Source organism: Pararge aegeria, chromosome 13 (genome assembly GCF_905163445.1).
Source record: "Pararge aegeria chromosome 13, ilParAegt1.1, whole genome shotgun sequence".
Lineage (NCBI taxonomy): Eukaryota > Metazoa > Arthropoda > Insecta > Lepidoptera > Nymphalidae > Pararge > Pararge aegeria.
Window position 1 is genome coordinate 13,427,390 of NC_053192.1, and position 22,057 is coordinate 13,449,446.

The 22,057-nt window shown below is 36.1% G+C and overlaps 1 protein-coding gene across 1 annotated transcript; it reads right to left on the reverse strand.

The window, feature by feature from the left end:
* Positions 1-369: 369 nt before the first annotated feature.
* Positions 370-11,241, reverse strand: LOC120628812. Its single transcript, XM_039897435.1, has 5 exons — positions 11,016-11,241; positions 8,063-8,250; positions 5,556-5,775; positions 2,294-2,522; positions 370-901 (listed from the first exon to the last, which is right to left on the reverse strand). Exons 1-5 carry the CDS (start codon positions 11,239-11,241, stop codon positions 430-432), a joined length of 1,335 nt encoding a protein of 444 aa, XP_039753369.1. The 3' UTR covers positions 370-429.
* Between the last annotated feature and the right edge of the window lie 10,816 nt (positions 11,242-22,057).

Here is a 22,057-nt window from a genome sequence, read left to right on the forward strand (position 1 = left end):
GTTGACCAGACCTTTTTGTTCTGTAGCAAGTCATAAATGGTATTGCTATCCTTCGAGACGGATTTAGATGATTAATGGATGAAAAATAACAAATAAAACAATGTTACAATTCACACAATTTTATTGTTTCATTACAGTTTCAGCCTTGCTTTTATAAATAAATTTATACACTATTTACATCACAAAACTTTCGCATTAAGTACAAATTCCGTAAAAACTCTCAAATTTCACCATTCGACCATTTTACGCAGATATGAGAAAATAATGATATTTGTCTATACAATGGTAACATGTGATACAATTTATGTATTAATAATAAGAAGTACAGAGGGGACCCGGGAAGTGCGGATCCTGAGTAACTCCTTACAACATCGATCATAACATCCTTAAATGATTATCTGTGGAGCTGCAATCGCTCTTCGCGTATTGTCATTGTCGAGTTAGACCTAGACTTTGGGCGAGCTGGGTACACCGAGACACAACTTCATCTTGAAGCAGGCTAAAGGCCATTGCTATCAATATAAGTCCAAAAACAAGATAAGCGCAACAGGCGATCATCTGTATGTATTCGCTTCTAGTAGTCTCACTTTGCTTTAACGTCAGGAAACTCGATGGTACGAAATCACCGAAGCCTATCGTGGCTAATGCAATGAAGCAAAAATAGGCTGCGTCGAGGAAACTCCAGTTCTCCCAAGCGGAGAAAATGGCCGCTCCAACGCATATATATCCTATTAGGAGAAACAATACAATGCCCACTGGTATGTGGCAGTGTTCGAGGCTGTGGTTTTGATGCTGCACACTCGTGGACACACTGCTACTGGGAACTGCACAACTCTTCGTCTTGTGATTTTCATCATTCCAGATTAAAGGCACTCTCGATGGTGTGTCGTGCGGACATATTCTAAAGAAATAAAAATCGATTATAAACTATATAATATGTGCGTTTACTTTAGAACTTTTTTTTCTTTTTTTATTCCACTAGAAGTTAGCCCTTGACTGCAATCTCACATGTCCATGTTTTTCCGACGCGTAGTTATTGCATTAAGTGAATGTGATGTGATGTATTAAGTGTGTGTGTGAATGTAGTGATGGTAGCGTGCTAACCTGTTAAAGAGCATAGTAGTCATACCCCTAATTGGTTTCTAAACGACATTGCATCGGAACACTAAATCGCTTAGCGGCACTTATTTGTCGGTAACTAGTCACGGCCAAAGCCTCCCACCAGTGCAGACTAGAGAAAATTGTAAATATAAAAATTACCAAATTGCTTCTGCCGGGAATCGAACCTGGGACCTCCTCCTTTTCCTCCTCCTTTGCGACCGGGTGGGCGTCAAAGATTAATGCAATAACTACGCGTCGGAAAACACCGACTTAATTTTTTATTTGGTCCAAGTCGATCCAAGTCTGGATGTGAATATGAAAAAGAAGCATTTCCGAGCATCAATGCGAGCAGAAAACCATAACATAATTCATATATGGATCTGGGTGGAGTATATCGTTTAAATGATATATTATATCCATACTTATTTAAATGTGAATAAAATATATAATGTGAAAATGCATTTATTGTTATTTACTATATACATGCAGCAACAAGGCCAGGTGCTGTTAAAATGAATTTTATGAGAAAGTCAGTTTGTCAGTAGTTTCATATGCTTGCCTTTCTCGCTTTTCTGACATTAGTAGGGAAGGGATGCAATACACAGTAATTGTGGGGTAGCAGGTAGAACTAGTAATCAATGAATAACTTGTCACAACGATTATAGTATAAATTACTTCATATGTATCAAAAACAGAGAAGGTATCCTTTTTCTATTGTTGCTTAAACATAAATAATGTCACTGTTTTCGATTTTTTATATTTTATTATAAAAATTGATTCCAATGTTGCCCATATCCTAGTTTCAAATACCAAAATAACGTCTATGTGATAGCCTAGTGGTAAGGACTTCGGCTTCTCATGTGGTGGGACCGAGTTCGATTCTCAGCACGCACGACTAACTTTTAAGAGTTAGGTGCATTTTAAGCAGTGAATATCACGATGGTTTAGCGATGTATGAAAACATCGTGCGGAAAATTATTCGCCTGAGAGTGCTCAAAGACGAGCAAAGTCTACGCGACCGCACTTGGCCAGCCTGATGGACTGGGGTCAAATACCTGCTCATTCTGATTGGAGACCCGTGCCCGGCAATGAGCCTGTAATAGGTTGATAATGACGATGATTATTGCTAACGCTGCTTGCTGTTTAAGCTAGGCAATTCATAATTTAAGCAATGCGAGTAAATTCAACAAACCCTTCTTCAGCATCCTCGGAATCATCAAGCTCATCTTGGCTCCTATTTAGGTACATCTCCCCGCACTCCTCGGCGATCAGCTGCTCAATGGCCGGACCCCGCGGCCTCTGTATCGTCCCCCTTCCCCTGCCCCGTACCGGCCCGTGTACTGTGGCCAGGCACTTCATATTGTTCATGGTTTTCTTGCGATCAAGCGTTTGCGTTTGGAGAGCTGTCGATGTTTGTGGTTCTGTAAAAACACATTTTTATTACATGAAAGGGTCGAATGCATTACTTGCAGACTTATATTATACTTATTACAAAACTGGATCATTAAACTAACAAAATGGCGCCGACTAATTGGTGCTAAACGTCAAAAGAGCACCAAACGAGCGCTTTTTCTACTGACTTAACAGAATCATTATACTGAATCCAACAAGCTATCTTTAAACTGTCGCTAGGTACCTATAGCTATTCGAAAATATGAATAAGTCATCTGACAAGGTTATGTGGATTTTCTTAAATAATACTAATACAACGAGTTCTTTTGAAGTCCGTGGTACGGCGAGAATTATTTAATGGGTAATGTGAGTCTAAGCATTTTTTGTAAATCTATGACCATATTATCTATGACGCTCAGAAACTAATTTTAATATATTTGTTGACGTATTGGTTTCAGATTTTAGGGGAATCAATGTAGATTATAAAAGTGTAATAATAAAATAAAACTGCTTTAAGACATGAATCGGAGCCAAATTACAAACAAAAAAGTCTCCAAAATAGTTCTTATAGGAAATGAAACACGAATACTTTAACTTATGACGCAATAGTTTACTGTTACCTCAAGGGGCAATTTTTAATGACTTTTTTGTTTTTGTTTGGCATTGGCCTTGGTAATGGCCCGTTAAGTGATCCGGTTGAAACTGCGGATAAAAAGATAATTTATGGTTATAAACTGCCGTACTATTTTAGCCATCCATCTTGACTGCATCTTGATACCTTATCAAGTGAAACGATTAAAAGAAATAATAAACGTTAATTATGCTGTTAGTTCTGAATCGATTTTTTTTATTATAGAGTTTTTATAGAGCTTTTTTATTACTTCAGTACACGGGTATGGCAGTGACATCGTACCGGAACACCAAATCGCTGGGCGTACGTCGGTACGTCTTAGCCGTTAAGGTGGTAACTTTCCCTAGCCTCTGACCAGAGAAAACTTGACAGAGCTAGTTAAAGGGAAATAGTTGTATTACCGCCTATTAGATATGTTAGATGCAGATGGAATATAAGACCATATTATAATGGCTGCAGAATTACAAATGGGAAATTCCGTTTTCCTCCGATAATTCTGTTTAAACTTTTAATGAGAAAAGTCAAGGTACTTTGAACTTTACCATCGGTCAAACAAGTGCTAGGAAAAACTTTCCTCGAACTTGGAACAGTTTACAAAGGTTAGTATAACATGAAGTTAAATCAATTGTATGTTGATATAAAACACCATTTTAAGAGGAACTAAAAATATTTATGTAGAAGGTATCTACGGAATTTTTTTTTCCACTTGACAGCTATCAGTCATAGCTGATAAGTGATGATGCAGTCTGTGATGGTAGCGTGCTAACCTGTTAGGGGTCTATTAGTTATATTTAACCGGCAGTCCGAAATACGCAGCATCGTACCAAAACAGTAAATAACTTGATCGCATGTATTTGTTTGTAGGGTGGTAACTAGCCACGGCCGAAGCTTTTCAACAGACCAGAACTGAGCAAATGCAATAAATAAAAAAAAACCCAAAATAATTACCTCTAACCACTGGACTCCCCAGTGTGCAGGGAGGTCCTAGGCACTGTTTCATTTATTGCGTTACCCCTACTAATACCATAATTTGTAAAAATTTACTGCATTACTATAAAAAAGGTGTGATTTACTGCATTTCTGGCATAATAGAAACTCCTGAAAAATTATCTGCAGCTCAACCTATCTAAATCCTAAACTATCCGGCAGGGTGATAATGTATTTTACAACAGGCTTGCGACAGGCGTAAACACAGACAGCAAAGATCGCAAGGATCTTTGCTGTCAAAAGTCACTTTTGCATACAAAAATAAATGCTAACGACGTTTGTCATCAAAGTTTTCAAGAATTACGCCTGTCGCAAGTTGTTGAGAGATTCGTAATCATGCTGCCATTATCTCTAGGGGTCAGATAATAAAGTATGCTTCCACATAAAAATCGTTTGCAACAAGAAGTATAAAATACATTTCCAATAATGTATGTCCGGATTGTTCCGACATAGTTTTAGTTATTCGTGATGTAGAAGCTTTAGCCAATGTATAACAATGTTGCGAGATTTTAATCCGATCATAGGGAATGTTTACCTGATAAAATATTTATAGTTTCGGAAAGTTTGATCGGATAGAAGTGGGTCCTAGTATATTTTTATTCCAATAAAACGTTAACAGTTTATGATACATATTTTTCAGATAATAGAAAGGTTTTGTGTAACTTATGCTGTTATTACTTTTTTCTATACAATATTGGATATTGGTGTTACGATATCAAAAGTTTATAAGCTAATGTCAAAATTCACAATATTTAATTTGTCTTGATACAAACGCTAGAGATATAATATGATAGTCATCATCATCTTCAAGATTGACGTCCACTGCAGCTGGACATAGGTTATTGTACCGAGCTCCACTATCAACTGTCCTTATTTCCGCCCTGTCCTTTTGGCCGCTTATTTCCTGCGGCTCCTAGCGACTCGTTTGATGTCGTCTGCCCACTTAAAGCGTTGCGTGAGATCGCCATTTCACTAACATGCCCAATTTTAATTATATCATTAATTTTATGGTACATAGTGATAATGATAAAATTGATTATTTACATAAACTTATATTATTACTGAAAGTGAAATAGTTATGCTAGAAAAGAAGATAGATAAAATAAAAAAAAACCAAATCATTCTGAACATTAACTAAAAATGTTTATTATTCATATTTTCCGTTCCACTTATTGCAGGTAGTTTTGCCGTATTAGCTTTTAAATTAGAGTGTAAGTCTGGCCATTTCTAGATGATATAAAATATAAACTTCTGGTGTTTCATAACTTCATTTTCATGTTGTTGCCATGTTGTACCCAGTTTAATGATACAAAAAAAAACTATATGACAAATTTATTTCTACGCAATCAAAATCAAAAATAGTCTAAAGCGCATAGTATCATAGCGCAATAATGCATAGTATATTTTGTACTTAGAATATTAAAAAAAAAAAAAAAAGACTTACCATCTGATAAGGTGCCACGCTTCACTCGTCCCATCGTGGCCGCTCTAGGACTGGTCGGCACTTTCTCAAACACTTGGCAATACTGTCCTCTATCACCAGCTCTCGCCTTCACAGTACCTGGAGACCTGTGAGCCCGCGGGGGGAACGACGTGTACTGGTTATGCTCCAGCGGTTGTGGTAGTAGACGCTGTTGCTCATGCAGTTGAAAGTGATTCTCCGACTGTAAGACAAAAGAGACCATTTATGCCAAATCTGAACAGCTTGCGCACACCGTCACAAAAAACCGACACCCTGAAGGTAGCTAGAAGGTTTGACAGTGTACACTTTGAATTGTCAAGTTCAAAAATCTCAAATTTTAGTTTTGAGTGAAACTTGGTTGTACGATAATGAGTCTATTAGTATTCCAAATTTAATAATGTTTATTATGTCAATTTCTTTGATTATGTAGAAATATTTTTTTTTGTGATATTTAAATAAACTTTATTTAACTAGATAGTGCGTTATAATAAACTTTCAAGGTATGAAATATCTTTTTGCTATTGTTAGTGTCAGGTAAAATTTTTGAAAAGATTTTTATCTTGTTACGCCGAAGTATCACTTCTAATGTAAAAATATATATCGATCTTTTCTTTTTAATTTTATTTTTTGTTTGTTTTGTTTTTGTTTCTTAGCTGATTAGTTTTTTTCAATTAGCGTAAAAGCTTCAGAATTCGAATGTTGAGTTAGCCTTTAGGTGTGTATAATGGTAGTCGTTAGTTAAGTTTTGTATTTCCTTTTATGAATGTGTAAGTATATTCATTGCATACCGTTGGCTTCCTATTAATAAAATAAAATAAAGTATTTGATAACTGACTCTATATTCATTATTGTGCCAAGTAACAAATTTGCAGTCTTGCTTATCAAATAACAATTATTAATTTCCAATTAGCATTGGATAGGTAGTTTGGAACGTAATAAGTTAACTAACAGATCCAATGCAAATAATTATATGATACAAATTATGTGTTAATCCCTTTGATCCGAGCAAATTTACCCAGCGTAACCATGAAATAATATCAATTCACAGTATATTAATCTATATTGAAAACCGATTTTTGATTAAAAATTTGTAATAACTATTTTGTACCGCATTATTGCAATATTTGTACACCAATTATCCGATGTGTGAATCCGCCGTGTAATAATACTTTAATTTAATAGGTACATACTTTATATAATTCCCACTCTTATTCCGATATGTATGTTTTACACGTTATTGTAGATTATTGCCTGAATTTATTGGTGTTGACTACACATAAATAAATTTCGGGTTGTTTTGACGCAGAAATATCTTTATTCAAGAAAAATTTACATGATAATATTTCTATTACTCTGTAACAAATACCCGATCGGGGTTTTCTGTGCGCTGGCACTCGTCGTTCAGTGATCTGAATTATAAGTATTCTTTATGCTACTAAGAAATATTACAGATCACTGAAGGTAGTTCTAAAAAATTATAATTGCATTGCATTTAAGACGTTTGTTACTGTCTGTGTTCTTTACATATGAAGTTAAACAAAATCTTTTTTGTTTTAATATACCAAAAACATTTATTTTAATTAATAATTGTTAAGGCGAATAGTCGCCTTACTAATTAACAGTTAAACATTTATGTAGAAACCACAAAATAATATAATCGTTTTAAAAGATTGTTTTTTATTTATTGTTGTTCCCGAAAAGGATGGCTCTTACACATAATATGTGCTCTTATATGCCGAACCTACAATTATTTTTCTGTATCGTTTTATTATTGCGGCAGTACTTAGAAACTTTGTATGTGACGAAACATGTGATTCTTCTTTTGCATGGTTATTGGCTTCCATTGTCAGTTTTATGCTTTAAATAACTATGTTGAACAAAAATTATACAATATTTGTGAAAACAATAGTGTAGTGTGTATTACGATATGTGTAGTGACAAAAACACAATGTTACTCGATAAAAGCAAGTTCTTTTGAATTTCGAAATCAACTCATCGGCCGATTTGCACAGTGAGCAGCGACTCTGCTTTCTGAGTCCAAGGCTGTGAGTTCGATTCCCACAACTGGAATATGTTTGTGTGATGAACATGTATGTTTTTCAGTGTCTGGGTGTTTATTTGTATATTATAATCATTTATGTATTTATTCCTCAGAAATCTTAGTACCTATAACACAAACTACGTTTATTTAAAAAATACTCGTGCTTATTAAGTGTAAAAATAATTTTTTGAACTAAAACAAGTTGACGAATATTATAGAAAGAAGTAAAGAAGGGCTTACCGACCCTTTTTCAATAAGTCAATCGGCCCTCATTGTCCTTTCGTTTAACTATATTGACAAGTCTAGTTAAGACTATGGATATAATGTGTGGTTAGATCACGAAGTGAAGTCATATTGATAATAAACTTCATCGAGCACTGAAAAGCTCTGAGCTTTCGTATCAAGTCATATCTAACCATAATTGATACTTATTGAACAATAACCTTACCTCACCATCTTTTCTCCATGTATTGGGCACTTTATCCTTAGTGGCGCGAAGCCACGCTAATCTGGCCAGTCGTGCCAGTGACGCACCAAGGCCTGCCAAGCAAGCCAATGTCAATGGTACACCAGCTGCTGCGTATGCCACTGTTGCAGCTCTGCCAGCAGTAGTGCGGGGCGAGACGTTTCCATATCCTGAATAATGGACAAGTATTAGAACTTTCCATACAAGCCTGCTATGTAACGTAGAAGTGGATTAAAATAAACTGATGAAATAAGGACTTTTTATGATTTCTACGACGTAGGCAGCTGGATGAGTTAGTGAACTTTAAGCAAAAGATTCCAAGTTCAATTCGTAATTTTTTTGTTAAATTATTAAAAGCCTCAACCCTTTCCTAGTCCTAGAAACCATAATGCAGTTTTGAAAATTATTAATCGACGATTCATAAAATTTGTGACTTGTCCGTGGAGGCCACAGTCCTCATGTGGTTCTGTCAGTAACAAACCAAATCTGCTGTATTATTTTAATGTTGTAATTCAAGTTTTGCGCTAAACCACGTTCCTGTTTGATCATTATGGGATGTCCCTGATAAGTTCTGCTAAAATCATTGCTAGCAAAACTTTAAAGTTTGGAGTTAAAAGGCCGCATGGTCATCGGTATTCTAAAATTAACTCACTAGAGATCAAGAGAGAGTAATAAGAAACTCTTTCTGCAGGCCCTTCCGATGTCAAGTATGTTATAAAATCATTTATTTGAAAATGTCACCTGTAGATATATGACCACCATGTTTTTCCTAAATAATAATCTGATATTGCGCAACACGCTAATCCGATAAGTAACTTAAGTCATAAAGAGCATATATATCTCGATTTCCGTGCTTTTTAAAACGTTGAAATTTTTATTGGAACAAACAAATACGTAGTCATATTCGTTTAATAAATATTTTTGTATGGTTTTCAAAGGTCCATATTACAAAAAATGTGTCATCTCTTGTTTCAAACGTGTCTCATTGTAATATGCACCTTAGAAAAAGTAGATCGAAACTGCAACGTTTCCTACTAGATGACGCTACAGTCGCTATAAGACTGATGTGAAAGGCATATACTAATTTCGGCATTGACGGTAGGAGAGCCGTAGCTTAATTAATATGACGTTATTCAATTTACCATAGTATTTAAGTTGTAGTAGAGCTTTTTGTGACAGAGCTCGTCCGGGGAAGTACCTACTACTATCATGCTTGTTTAGGCCGCCAAGCTGTGTTGCGTGGTTGCCGGTGTAACTACGGCCACATGAGGCTTAACACCTACTCCGCCGGTTATTAGACACAAGGCGGTACTTTGTAAGAAATGTTCCTTGCATGCCCTGCAAGGTGTTGCTCTGTTCGTATGCGATGGTATTCCACATCAGGTCTGCTTGGTCCATCAATAATAATTTGAAAAAAATAATTTAATATGAAATAAAAGGTAAAAAAATTCACAACATTTTATCATCTCGAATCGAGTCCGCGGAAACTATCTACTTATGTCACATAGTAAGTTTGATAATACGGCAAATACAATAGACAGCTAGCCATCATAGCATCAGTATAGGTATAAGATCTATATTCGTCTCACCTTAGGGGAAAGACGCTGGTGGCCAGAAGAGAAATATTAACAGGCTATATTGAGATGAAGACGACGAAAAGTACTTCTCCAATATAAACCGACATATAAAATTGTAATATAATTGTAAACAGAACTTTATGTCGCATAATCCTTGTTTGCTAGAATATCAAACATTGTAAAATCTCGAGTTCCTAGGAATCTATTATAAGGAATATATTTTGTGGTAGAGTCAGTTAAAAGCACGGAGAGCAACAAAAGTAATTCCAATATTGTTATCCCAGAAAATATTCAGGTTCTCACGAATTTTTAAAAAAAAGGAGAAAATTGTAATCCTGTACGAAAACCCCGGGCAACAGCTCGTATGCTTTATAATAATTAAAACACTCGAATAAAATGAAACAATAGAACAGTTTTTATATAAACATCATACAATTTTAAATATTTATTATCAGAATAATTATAAGTTGAAATATAATAACGCTCAATTAGAAGCTTTCAAATTCCTATGTTATAACAATAAATAAAACATGAGCATTAAACTATTTTCGGCTATAATTGGATAAAAACAATTCAAAAACAAACCACGATCAATCAGTGTCAAATTTTTCGTTGAGGCTAAATTTGTATATTTTAATGAACATAATTAATTACTTCCATAAAAAACTTCATTTAAGGCAGACCTTGTTTGTCTACGGTTAACGAGGGAAATTAAAATAATTTAATTTTAATTTAAGTAACAATTCATACCACAAAACTGAAAATAAAATTATTTATTAAACGAATATGACGACTAATTTATTTGTTTCAATAAGAATTTCAACGTTTTAAAAAGCACGGAAATCGAGATATATATGCTCTTTATGACTTAAGTTACTTATCGGATTAGCGTGTTACGCAATATCAGATTATTATTTAGGAAAAACATGGTGGTCATATATCTACAGGTGACATTTTCAAATAAATGATTTTATAATATACTTGACATCGGAAGGGCCTGCAGAAAGAGTTTCTTATTACTCTCTCTTGATCTCTAGTGAGTTAATTTTAGAATACCGATGACCATGCTGCCTTTTTACTCCAAACTTTAAAGTTTTGCTAGCAATGATTTTAGCAGAACTTATCAGGATACAATGAGACACGTTTGAAACAAGAGATGACACATTGCTTTTTTTGTAATATGGACCTTTGAAAAAGTAGATCGAAACTGCAACGTTTCCTACTAGATAACGCTACAGTCGCTATAAGACTGATGTGAAAGGCATATACTAACGTAATATTAAATTGCCAGGACGCTAAGGGCGTCTATATAGTTTCCGCGGGAAATGTGGAAATGTTTGATAAATTAGTAAACTGACCTATCGTCGTAATGAGGGTAATGCAATATATGAGGGCGCCGGAGAAGGTCCACTTAGTGTCGAGCAGCTCTGTCGGTTGTGTGTCCGTTTGCCGCGCTGCTGCCACGATCGATGACTCGAATTTCCGCAGCTGTTCGTGGACCAGCCGCGTCCAATTACGTTCGTATAGAACGTTAAGGCGTTCTGAAACAATGAAAGATATATATAAATTACGACACATCGCCATCTAGCCTAAAGTAAGCGTGCTATGGGTACACAGATAACTGATGAACCTAAACAATTTACGTACTTATAGTAGACCGATAAACATCCAGAAAGTGAAACACATTAATGTTCATCCTACAAACATTTTCCAGTTGAGGGAATCGGAAAGCAGGCACTGCCCAATTGGCTGTTACTTTTCGGTGTACGTACTCGTAAGTTTGATGTTATACGATTTCCGAATCAGACTAGGGTTTTGTATTATGGTTTGCAGAAATTTTCGCGTCATTTTTGGTCGATTAACATAATTTTATTTGATTTCGGTTAAGCGGTGATATAACATCACCCACTTACAGTGGCGTGCATAGAGGGTATGCACAGCGTATGCAGATGATATTAAGTGAAGAAAATCTCCAGTACAAGTTATAAAAAAGTTAAGGATAGGCATTGTAAGAGTTATAAAAAGCCTACCCTTAAGTATTTATAACTCGTACTGGGGATTTTCTTCACTTAATATCATCTGCATATGCTGTGCATACCCTCTATGCACGCCACTGCCCACTGTGAAGGCCGTAATTAAGTCCGTAGTCCACCACGCTGGCCCAGTGCGGATTGGTGGACTCCACACACCTTTGAGAGCATTATGTAGATCTCTCAGGCATGCAGGTTTCCTCACGATGTTTTCCTTCACCGTTGATACAAGTGATATTTTAATAATTTTGAGTTAGAATTAGTTAGAGGTGCGTGCTGGGATTCAAACTCGGCCCGAAAGTTAAGTCGAGCTCCTACCCAATGCGCCATCACCGCTTCATAATGTACATAAACTTTATTATGTACACGGAAATAATTGCTAGCGTTATGCAGTTATTTCCCTGGAGTCATCCCCTCTTCTGAAATCACCACAGCATATTCTTCTATTTGAAAGGTCATGCGTAGCTTGAGCTGTTCTGGAACATTTTACTACGTTGTAGTTTGTACACAATTAACACATCATGAAAAGCGTTACTTGTATAATTTTGCGCATTTCTGTTGTGTTCAGTTACTAAATAGAAGAGCCGGCTATTGTCGAGCATAGTTTATTAATAAATATATTTTATTTCTTAATTTTACGAACATATACATTTAATTTATTCTTCGGTTGCGTATTAATCTATTCGGAAAATAATTTCAGAACCAATTGAAAGCACTTAATTACAAATCTGAAATACAAATTCTGTTTCACGTCGACGTCAATTTGTTAGGAAATATTTGCTTGGGATAATATTATTTGAGTTTGAACGTTGATGGATCTTTTTGTGGCAGCTTTCATATTTGTAAAAGTCCTGAAACGAACATTCAATCAGGAAGTTGTTTTGGTTCCGGTAATGGAAATAATAACATATGCTTGTTAATAAATCTATACATCAAATATATTGAAGTAGGTAGGCTTCAAGATATTTAAACGCTTATACTCCAGTATATTTAAACTCTTATACTTATAGATTTGTTTCAATTGTCTCTGTGTATACTTAGTTTGCAGGGATAGCGTAGTGGTTAGGACTTCGGCTTTATTTTCGAACCCCGGCAACATTTTCCCAAAGGCGTAAGAAGTCCACCAATCCGCACTTGTGCAGCGTGGTGGACTACGACCTAAACCCTTCTCATTCTGAGAGCGGCTCCGTGCCTTGTAGCGGGCTAATAAATCGATAGGTAATGATAGGTACGAGGCTTTTATGCCACATCATGAAACCAATTGAGTTTACGTCCATTATAACGGCGAGAAAAGAGCGCGTTCGTGTCGATAGCTACTTCAAGATATTTAAACGCTTATACTCCAATATATTTAAACTCTTATACTTATAGATTTGTTTCAATTATCTCTGTGTATACTTAGTTTGCAGTGATAGCGTAGTGGTTAGGACCCCGGCAACATTTTCTCAAAGGCGTAAGAAGTCCACCAATCCGCACAGCAGCTGTGCAGCGTGGTGGTCTACGACCTAAACCCTTCTCATTCTGAGAGCAGCTCCGTGCCTTGTAGCGGGCTAATAAATCGATAGGTAATGATAGGTACGAGGCTTTAATGCCACATCATGAAACCAATTGAGTTTACGTCCATTAAAACGGCGAGAAAAGAGCGCGTCCGTGTCGATAGCTACGCTGTGAATTTTTAGTCGGAAAACTTTAACGCTGATCAATTTTCCATGCAACGTTTGCTACGCCAATATTTACAGCGAGTTAACTGAATACGTGTCTCTTTAGAAGTTTCTGTGAAAAATGTAACTTATCGCCATTGCCGGTCGTGACCAAAAATCAGTTACGTGATTTCAATGTTACGGGATACAAATTTTACTTCCTTTGTGCTCTTGAAAAGCATACGCGTTTTAAATCAACCAATAAGAATCCTGATTTATGATGAATAGAAGTAAAAACAAGTTTTAGTTAATTGAAACAAGAGTTAATTGAAACAAAGCTGATGGCAAAAGTAAAATTGCCTTTTACTTAGTAGTAATTGTCGTCAATCCAGTGGTTAGCATGATCAAATACGGGTCTTGAAATCCTATGTTCAGTTCCGGATCACGCCTAACATTGTATTTTCTCTTAAAATAAATAAAAATACTAAAACAATACACACATCCGCCTAGCCCCAAAGTAAGCGTAGCTTGTGTTATTGGTACTAAAATAACTGATGGATATTTTTATAAATTTAAAATGCAAATATAAATTTTTCGGAACCGACAGGAGGAGAAAAATTTTTATATGCATTTTAAATTTATAAAATTGATAATTCCTCCAAGTGTAGGTAAAAACACTAATAAAAATTATAAAAAGATGGATATTTTTATGAATAATATGCATAAATACTACTAAACTATACATAAATGTCCACCTATATGCTTCGAATACTAACAATAACAATATATAAACAAATAAAGCCCACAAAACCACATTAAATTACTTAATTAAAACAGTGATAATGTAGTAGTCTTAGGAGGTAGTATTCTTAGAAGTACTTCCTGCTAAATTTCTATCAAATTCTTAGTCTATATGAAAGTATCCGACAGATTCGATTAATAAAGAGTATCGAAAATCTCGCTGTCAATGCAGACTCTATCTTGACACACTAATGATCGCGGTCTCAATTGGGCTCGTGATCCCGCATTAAAGCCGAACGCTGAGCAACAACGAGCTACGATTTAAACCATATACAGATAACCCAACTAATTGGCTTACTACATATTTGAACCTGCTAACTGACTCATATCATGACTACAGTTCACGAGGTCCTTAGTCGGACAAAATAAATAAATATACTACGACAATACACACGTCGCCATCCAGACCCAAAGTAAGCGTAGCTTGTGTTATTTGTTGAAGTTGACTGATGAATATTACTTATGCATAACATAAATAAATACTTATATTATACATTCAAACACATTTTCCAATTGTGGGAATCGAACCCACGGCCTTGGACTCAGAAAGCTGGGTCGCTGCCCACTGTGTTAATCGGCCGTCTGAGTATTGGGCTATCTGAGTATCAGAGCCCGCACTATTTGTTTGTGCAATGTTCTCTTCTCTGCGCTTCGGTCTCGTTAACTTTGCAGTAGTCTACAATTTTTTCGAGGTTATCTGATTGAACACCCTGAACGTAAGTTAATTACAAGGTTTTCAATAAGTTCCAAGACTACTCCCGTGGCATGCTTGTTATATTTTCATACATTATTTGTTTTATTTGCTAGACCGTTCCGTGGACACACATTCGTTGAGAATCAAATAGACAAGACCTCTTCGACTTGCTAATAGGTTTAAGCTGATTTGAGAGTCAACCCTTTTTGAAAGATGAAAACAATGTGAAAATTGGTACGTCTATAAATGCTTTTAGCCACGTTACAGCTGAGTTGTAACGTGTAAAGGGTTTGCCTCAACGGGGTCGCTGGGTCAGTGAACCATGATGAGATTAAGATCGGAGATTCCTATTCACGACCTCGGCTCATATGATACTGCAGCTTCTCTGATCAAAAATGTTTATATATTAATTCTTTATGAATTTTTAAAAGCATAATTAATAAAAGAAGCCAGTTTTTAATCTCTTAATTGATTTGATGCGGCAGCCAAAATGCAAAATACAGTAAAGGTTTCATTTTAATTAACAAGATAAAGATTGAAAGTAAAAATTGTTTCAATCTTTTGTCCTAAAAGCAGGTTTTTGTATCTTCTGTGTTTTCATTCATTCTCCCAGATAATTAATAACAGAACGATTACGTGAAATATAAAGTTTATATGTAAAGTATATTAAGTTTCATATGTAAAAGGACACGGTGGCGTATAGCTTTCTTCTAGGTCGGCATAAATCGTTAATCAGAATGTAAAAATATGCTTCAAAAATCATATTTTTAGTTTTCATATGTCTCACTTCTTCACCCAGCCCTCACAGGAGAGTGGGATTTAGAACGTAAACCCTTCAAGCCGCTACAATGACTTCTGGCGGGCTGGCAGGCACTTTAGGAATAAATCATCATAATTTTCATAAGTATACAGGAGGATGATAAATAATATATCTTCTTCTTCCCGTTATTTGGGGTCGGGTCTCCAGACTTTTTTTGCAAGTTATCCTGTCTAGCGTTGTCGGTTCTAGCAATTAGGGTTGTTTGAGGTCCCTTTTAATATTAGACCACCAAAGCGATGGCGGGTGGCCACTGCCTCTTTTCTGTTCCGGTAGGCTAAGCCCAAATTTTTACCACGTGATGGATGCCACGTCTTTTCACATGTTTATACCATCTAAGACGTTTTTCGGTTACTTTGTCTGTTATTGGTGTGACTTTTAAGCTGTCATGTGTGTATTCATTGCGAATTATGTTAAGCCTGATAATTAATATGCCTACAGATAACCTACAGAAACCTACAGCCTACCGAAAGAGTGTTAAAAAACGAAAAAGTGCTAAATAAATATACGAGGATCACAATTCAAATAAAAATCACAATCACCTTATCACAACAATGAAAAAAACTTTTTGTAAACGTACTTTATTCGAATAGGCGTTTTCGAGTAAAGAACGATTAAGTTTGCTTTTAAATTATAGTTGTCAGCAGAGTTTATGGTAGCGAGGTATATTGTTTTTGTTTGTAATGTTGCTGAAACTGTAAATTTTAACCAGTATTGACGGGAGTGGCAGCCAATCCGGAAGCATTGTAATTATCAAAGAGAATTGATTGAACGTGCAATCAAGTTCACGCGAATTTTAACGTTGTGATTAAATATTTCAAGAAATATCAAATCGAAACTTATATTACTAATAAAAGTTTATTTTTTTATTGGTTTAACATAATATTTGTAATTATTAGGTTAAAATAACTTGGTGTTTGTATTCTCTTTGTGGTTTACCGATAACTTAACCAAAGAGTATACAAGCTCTACGTAAGTTTATGTCGTTATCTGTCCGCGGTAGACACTGATACGGAATATGGCTTTAATATAACTCCTATTTTAACCCCTTAATTAAAATCGTGAATAAGTCCCGGTGAAAAGCAATCTTCGGAACTGGAGGTTAAATGTTCCTTTATATAATAAAATTGTTTGATGTCTTCAATGCAAAATCACGAATTCAATTGAGACCGCAGTCGTTAAGATGTCGAGATAGAGCACCGGCGTTTATGTTGAAAATTCAATGTTACAGGTTTATGCTGATATTTTTTTGGCTTCTATTAGCTGTTAAGAGCTCGCTTTAAATATTTGTAGAACTAATACTTAATCGAGTACAGCAACTACTTGATCAGGCAAATCTACGGTTGGTCTACTGAAATAGCAAGTGCTATAGAAGTCTGACACGCCGGGATCTGATTTCAGTATGCGACATAGAAGTTTTATCTTGACCTTGAATTTGTTTTTTTGGCATTGTTTGATGTTTGCTAGTAAATGTTTTTTAGTTAAAAACACCTTCCATTTAAATAACGTTACTAAGTTAGTAATTTAAAAAAATGTATGAAGTGGATAGCCATTTCCCAGACAGAAATTACATTCAAATTCCAAATAAAAATTACCTTTCGGCTCGTATGGGAAAAAAACTAACGGTGGCCAAGCGAAAAGTAAATAGAAATTTTAAACCTGAAACGATATAGGCTTGCCTAGTAAGTTTGGGTGGGTACCAACAGAAATATTATTTTTTTTTTTTCATTTTTTAACTATTACTAATAAACAGTTATATTTTTTTTCATTATATCAAAAATAAAGTCAGCAATAATATATCTATCTGATCTTCGTTTCTGATCCGCACCGCTAGGATCTGGAATGCCCTTCCAGCTTCTATTTTCCTCAGTGCCTACAATATGAGTACCTTCAAATCAAGAGAGAATAGGCATCTTCTAGGCAAGCGCGCTCCACTTTAGGCTGCAGCCTAAAGTGGAGCTCATCAATCGCTTACCATCAGGTGTGATTGCAGTCAAGCGCTCGTCTATCATTATCGTCATTAAAAAAAAACTTTTTTCGCTGTTAAGAACTACATAGATTAATAGTTTATGGTAGGTGACACTACTGAAACGTGTATCATTTCAGTAGCCTATAACAGTCCACTGCTGGACAAAAGGCCTCCCCCAACCAGAGAGGTTTCCCATGATCACCATGCTGGGCAGCACAGTTTCGTGGTCGCAATACATGGTAGTAGTACCCTTTCTCCGTTATATTACCTGAGCTGGCTTGTACAGCTCCCGTGGAAAGAGGAGGGGTGGTGACAACTGTATTCTGATCCACCGTCATCACACCAACAATAGTACTAAGTTGTGATTTATTAACAGGCAGCAACAATAGCAGTACAAATACATTTTCGTACAAGTACGATCACCGGTGGGTATCTTAAGATTTTAAAATTGACGGCCGATTGGCTCAGTGGGCAGCGACCCTGCTTTCTGAGTCAAAGGCCGTGGGTTCGATTCCCACGACTGGAAAATGTTTGTGTGATGAACATTAATGTTTTTCAGTGTCTGGGTGTTTATATGTAGATATATTATAAGTATTTATATATATTATTTATCAAAATATTCATCAGTCATCTAAGCACCCATAAAACAAGCTACGCTTACTGTGGGCTAGATGGCGATGTGTGTATTATCGTAGTACAAAAAAAGAAAAAAAAAAATTTCACACTTAGCGCTTAATTTAAAAACTTTAGCATTCGTTTTACTATATTGACACCCCTTGCTGAAATGGCGACCCCGCACCGGCAAACGCAGCGTAGGTCGGCCCCAAGATGACATCAGGCGAGTCGCTGGGAGCCGCTGGAGGCAGGCGGCCCAGGACCGTGGATTGTGGAACTCCCTACAAAAGACCTATGTCCAGCAGTGGACGTCAATTGGTTGAAATGATGATGACGATACAATATTGAAATGAAAATAAATAAAAATAACAGGAGGTTATCTAAAAATATTTTTTTTATATTCCACGCACCGCGTCAAAACATGTTTGATTGATCTGTAACAAAGAGGTTAACAAATACCAGTTCGAATTTAACGTTGCAAAATTTTCCGCGGATCGTATTTTTATACGTCAATATTTATTCCATCGTAACCGAATACGTGTCGTTTCATCTCATCTTGAGAGTCGCTCGCACGCTAACATTGGTTATATGGTCATTGGTTTACAAAATAGAGTATGTATTTTTAACGAGTTTCCGGGTTGAGTTGTGAGCACTGTGGTCTTATTAGTAGAGCTAGGAGATGCCAGGTTCGATCCCCGGTGGGTATCTTATGATTTTAAAATTGCTCAATTTTGTGATCTAAATTGGCTTGCCTTAGTGGCACGCTTTGGCCGTGGCTGGTTATCACCATGAAAAACGTGCCGAGCAATTTAGCGCTTCGGTACGATGCCACGTAGTCACCGGTTAGGGGTTTGGGTTTGAAATAATTACCGTACCCCTAAGCTCACTACCTTTATAGACTTCATTATAATTTATAACCAGGTGAAATTACAGTCTAGGACTGACTTGTTGTGGATTTAAAAAAAAAAACTTGAACAAACTTTATACGATGTAAAAATAAAGTTGTTACAATTGATTAAAGAAAATTATTGTATTTGCGATAACTAGGATCACGTTATAAGGCTGTATTTTTCCCAAATAACAAAAATACGTGTTGCTTCATCCGTACAAGGCCAAATAAACTTAATACTGAGTAGTATTTAAAGATAGATACTTTTCAGAATGACATCGTTGTCTTAGGCGCGACTTAAATAGAACAAGCTCTGTGGCGAGCAGGGTATGCACAAAGCTGGCAGGTTTTAAAATAAAAAATCTCCATTAAGAGCGATAAAAAACTTAGGATAGGCATTGTACGAGTTATAAAAAGCCTGTTTTCATAACTCGTAGTTACTGGGCGTCTCCATCTTATATCAACTGGCCGCTTAGTACATCTTTATGTACATCACTGGACTAACTAGAAAGTTAGTAAGCTAGTAATGTTTACACTTTTTGTGTCAGAGCTCGTCCGAGGCAGTACTACCGGCATGATAATTTCTGACACCAGCATTACTGAAGGGTGTGGTTGTCCGTGTAATTACAGGAACGTGAGGTTAAACTGGTTGATGGACACAATCAATTTTGGGACGTGTTGTATGCTCTGTGAAGTGTTGCCATCATGTCCGCCACCAGTCAATTTTTGACATCAAATAAAAAGGGGTTTGTTGTTTATAGTTAAACTGTTGTTTCACGTCTTTTTCCTGAGATCAATAGTTTTAGTGAAATAACTGTACAAACCATTCATATCATCAGCAGTTTACATTTGCGGAATGATGGATGTTGACCATTTATCAACATTATAGCCTATAACAGTTCACTGCTGTACTAAAAGCCTCTCCCAATAGGGGGGTTTGCCCATAATCACCACGCTGGACAGACGGGTTGGTGATCTTATGAGATGGTGGTAGTAGCACAAAAACGCTGACGCTCACGCGACGCTTGACGCTGTTCGTTCTCTGTTGTATTAGGCACCTCGCAAGACACCCATAGGAGATTTTGACTATTTATGAACACATCAAAGCCTATAAAGGGTTGGGTGGTGACAACTGCAACCATATATAAATATAAAATTTAATTAATGAAAGAAATTAGAAAACAAAGATTTCTGTTTGTTTGAATTTTTTGTCCTAGACCGTCAATTTGTGTTAACACCGAGAAAAACTGAAATTACCCTGTCATTCAAAAAGTTCAAAAAGTATAAAAATGTATAAAAACCCGACTTTCAATATAGTGTTAAATATTCTACTAGTCAAGCCATTGAATACCATTTATTTTCCTTTTACCGATTTTCATCAAACATAGCTAAGAACAAATCCGACAAATTTATCAAAGTGTAAGTCAAAAATATCTTTATTCAAGTAGGCCCGGCCCATAGGTGGCACTTTTCATGCGTACATTACATGAGAACTACACGGTAGTGAGACGATGACCATATTCGTAAACTTAAAACCAAAGCTATGAGGGTTCCAAACGCGTCCTGGTTTAAGAAGAAGCCCACAACAAACTTGGCCGGGTGTTTTTTTTTTGTTATCGCCATCTCACATTGTCATTTAAAATTATTAGATCATCTTTAAAATCAGTTCATCCGTTCGAGGAATACGATGCCACAGACAGACAGACATACACATACACGGGGTTTTGTGTGTGACACAACCCCGTCGTTTTTGCGTCTGGGGTTAAAAGTGGCAAACTATTAATATTTTATTTATGCTTGAATTTTAGTCCAACACTGCCAAATTGTGTGAAGACCGACGAAAGTTGGAACGACGGGTGGTCGTTTGATAAAATAAATAATGTGAAGGAACTCGCAGGCTTTGTCAGCAAATTGTTTGTCATTTGTCGGTCACGCGAAATATCGCTCCGTCATTGTTGTTTCCTCGATCAAACTTCCTTATTATTTGGCGGAGTTGCTGCTTTTGTGTAGCTAGATAATGCTGATTTATCGCTTATAATGCAAGGAAATTTGTGGCAATTAATGTTGGTAAATATATTCAATGACAGTTATTAAATATCATTTAGTAGGTTAAGGTATAAGTTAGTGTTAAAGAATAATATGAGTTTTCGCATCTCAATTATTCTGGTCACATGTTAAGCGTAGTATTGCCAAACGTGCAACTAGCTTCTATCCTAAGTCTATGACTTATTCCCATTCTAAATCTGACACTGGAACAGGTATATGTGAACTCTTTTCATCATACTTTCATTCAACCTATCAACAAGTAACTTCTTCATCTTCGCATGTGCAGCCAGGAGATTCTATTACAACTGACATTTATACAATTGAATTCATTCCCCAAGTTATAGAAAAAGCCCTAAAATCCTTAAAACCTAATAAATCAGCTGGCCCAGATGAAATTCCTGCCATTTTTCTGATTAGTTGTGCGCATAGTTTATCAGTTCCCCTTTCTATTCTTTTTCGGAGGTCTATACCTGAAGGATATATGCCTTCTCTTTGGAAATCTGCTTATATTACCCCTATTCATAAGAATGGCCCAAGGAATATGGTAGAGAATTATCGCCCAATCTCTAAACTTTGCCTTGTGGCCAAAGTTTTGGAACGTTTTGTATATAATCAATGCTATAATGTCCTAAAGTCGCAATTTAGACAGAACCAACATGGTTTCTTAAAGGGTAGATCTACGGTCAGAAACTTGGCACTATTCTTAGATTTTCTTACTGATAAGTTAGATAGTCGTGACCAAGTTGATGCTGTATATACTGATTATAGCAAAGCTTTTGACAGGATTGACCACATCTTGCTTCTAAAAAAACTGGCCTCCCTTGGGATCAGAGGAGATTTGTTTCGCTGGTTTTCTTCTTATATTAATAACAGACTTCAAACAGTTGTGTTAAATGGTT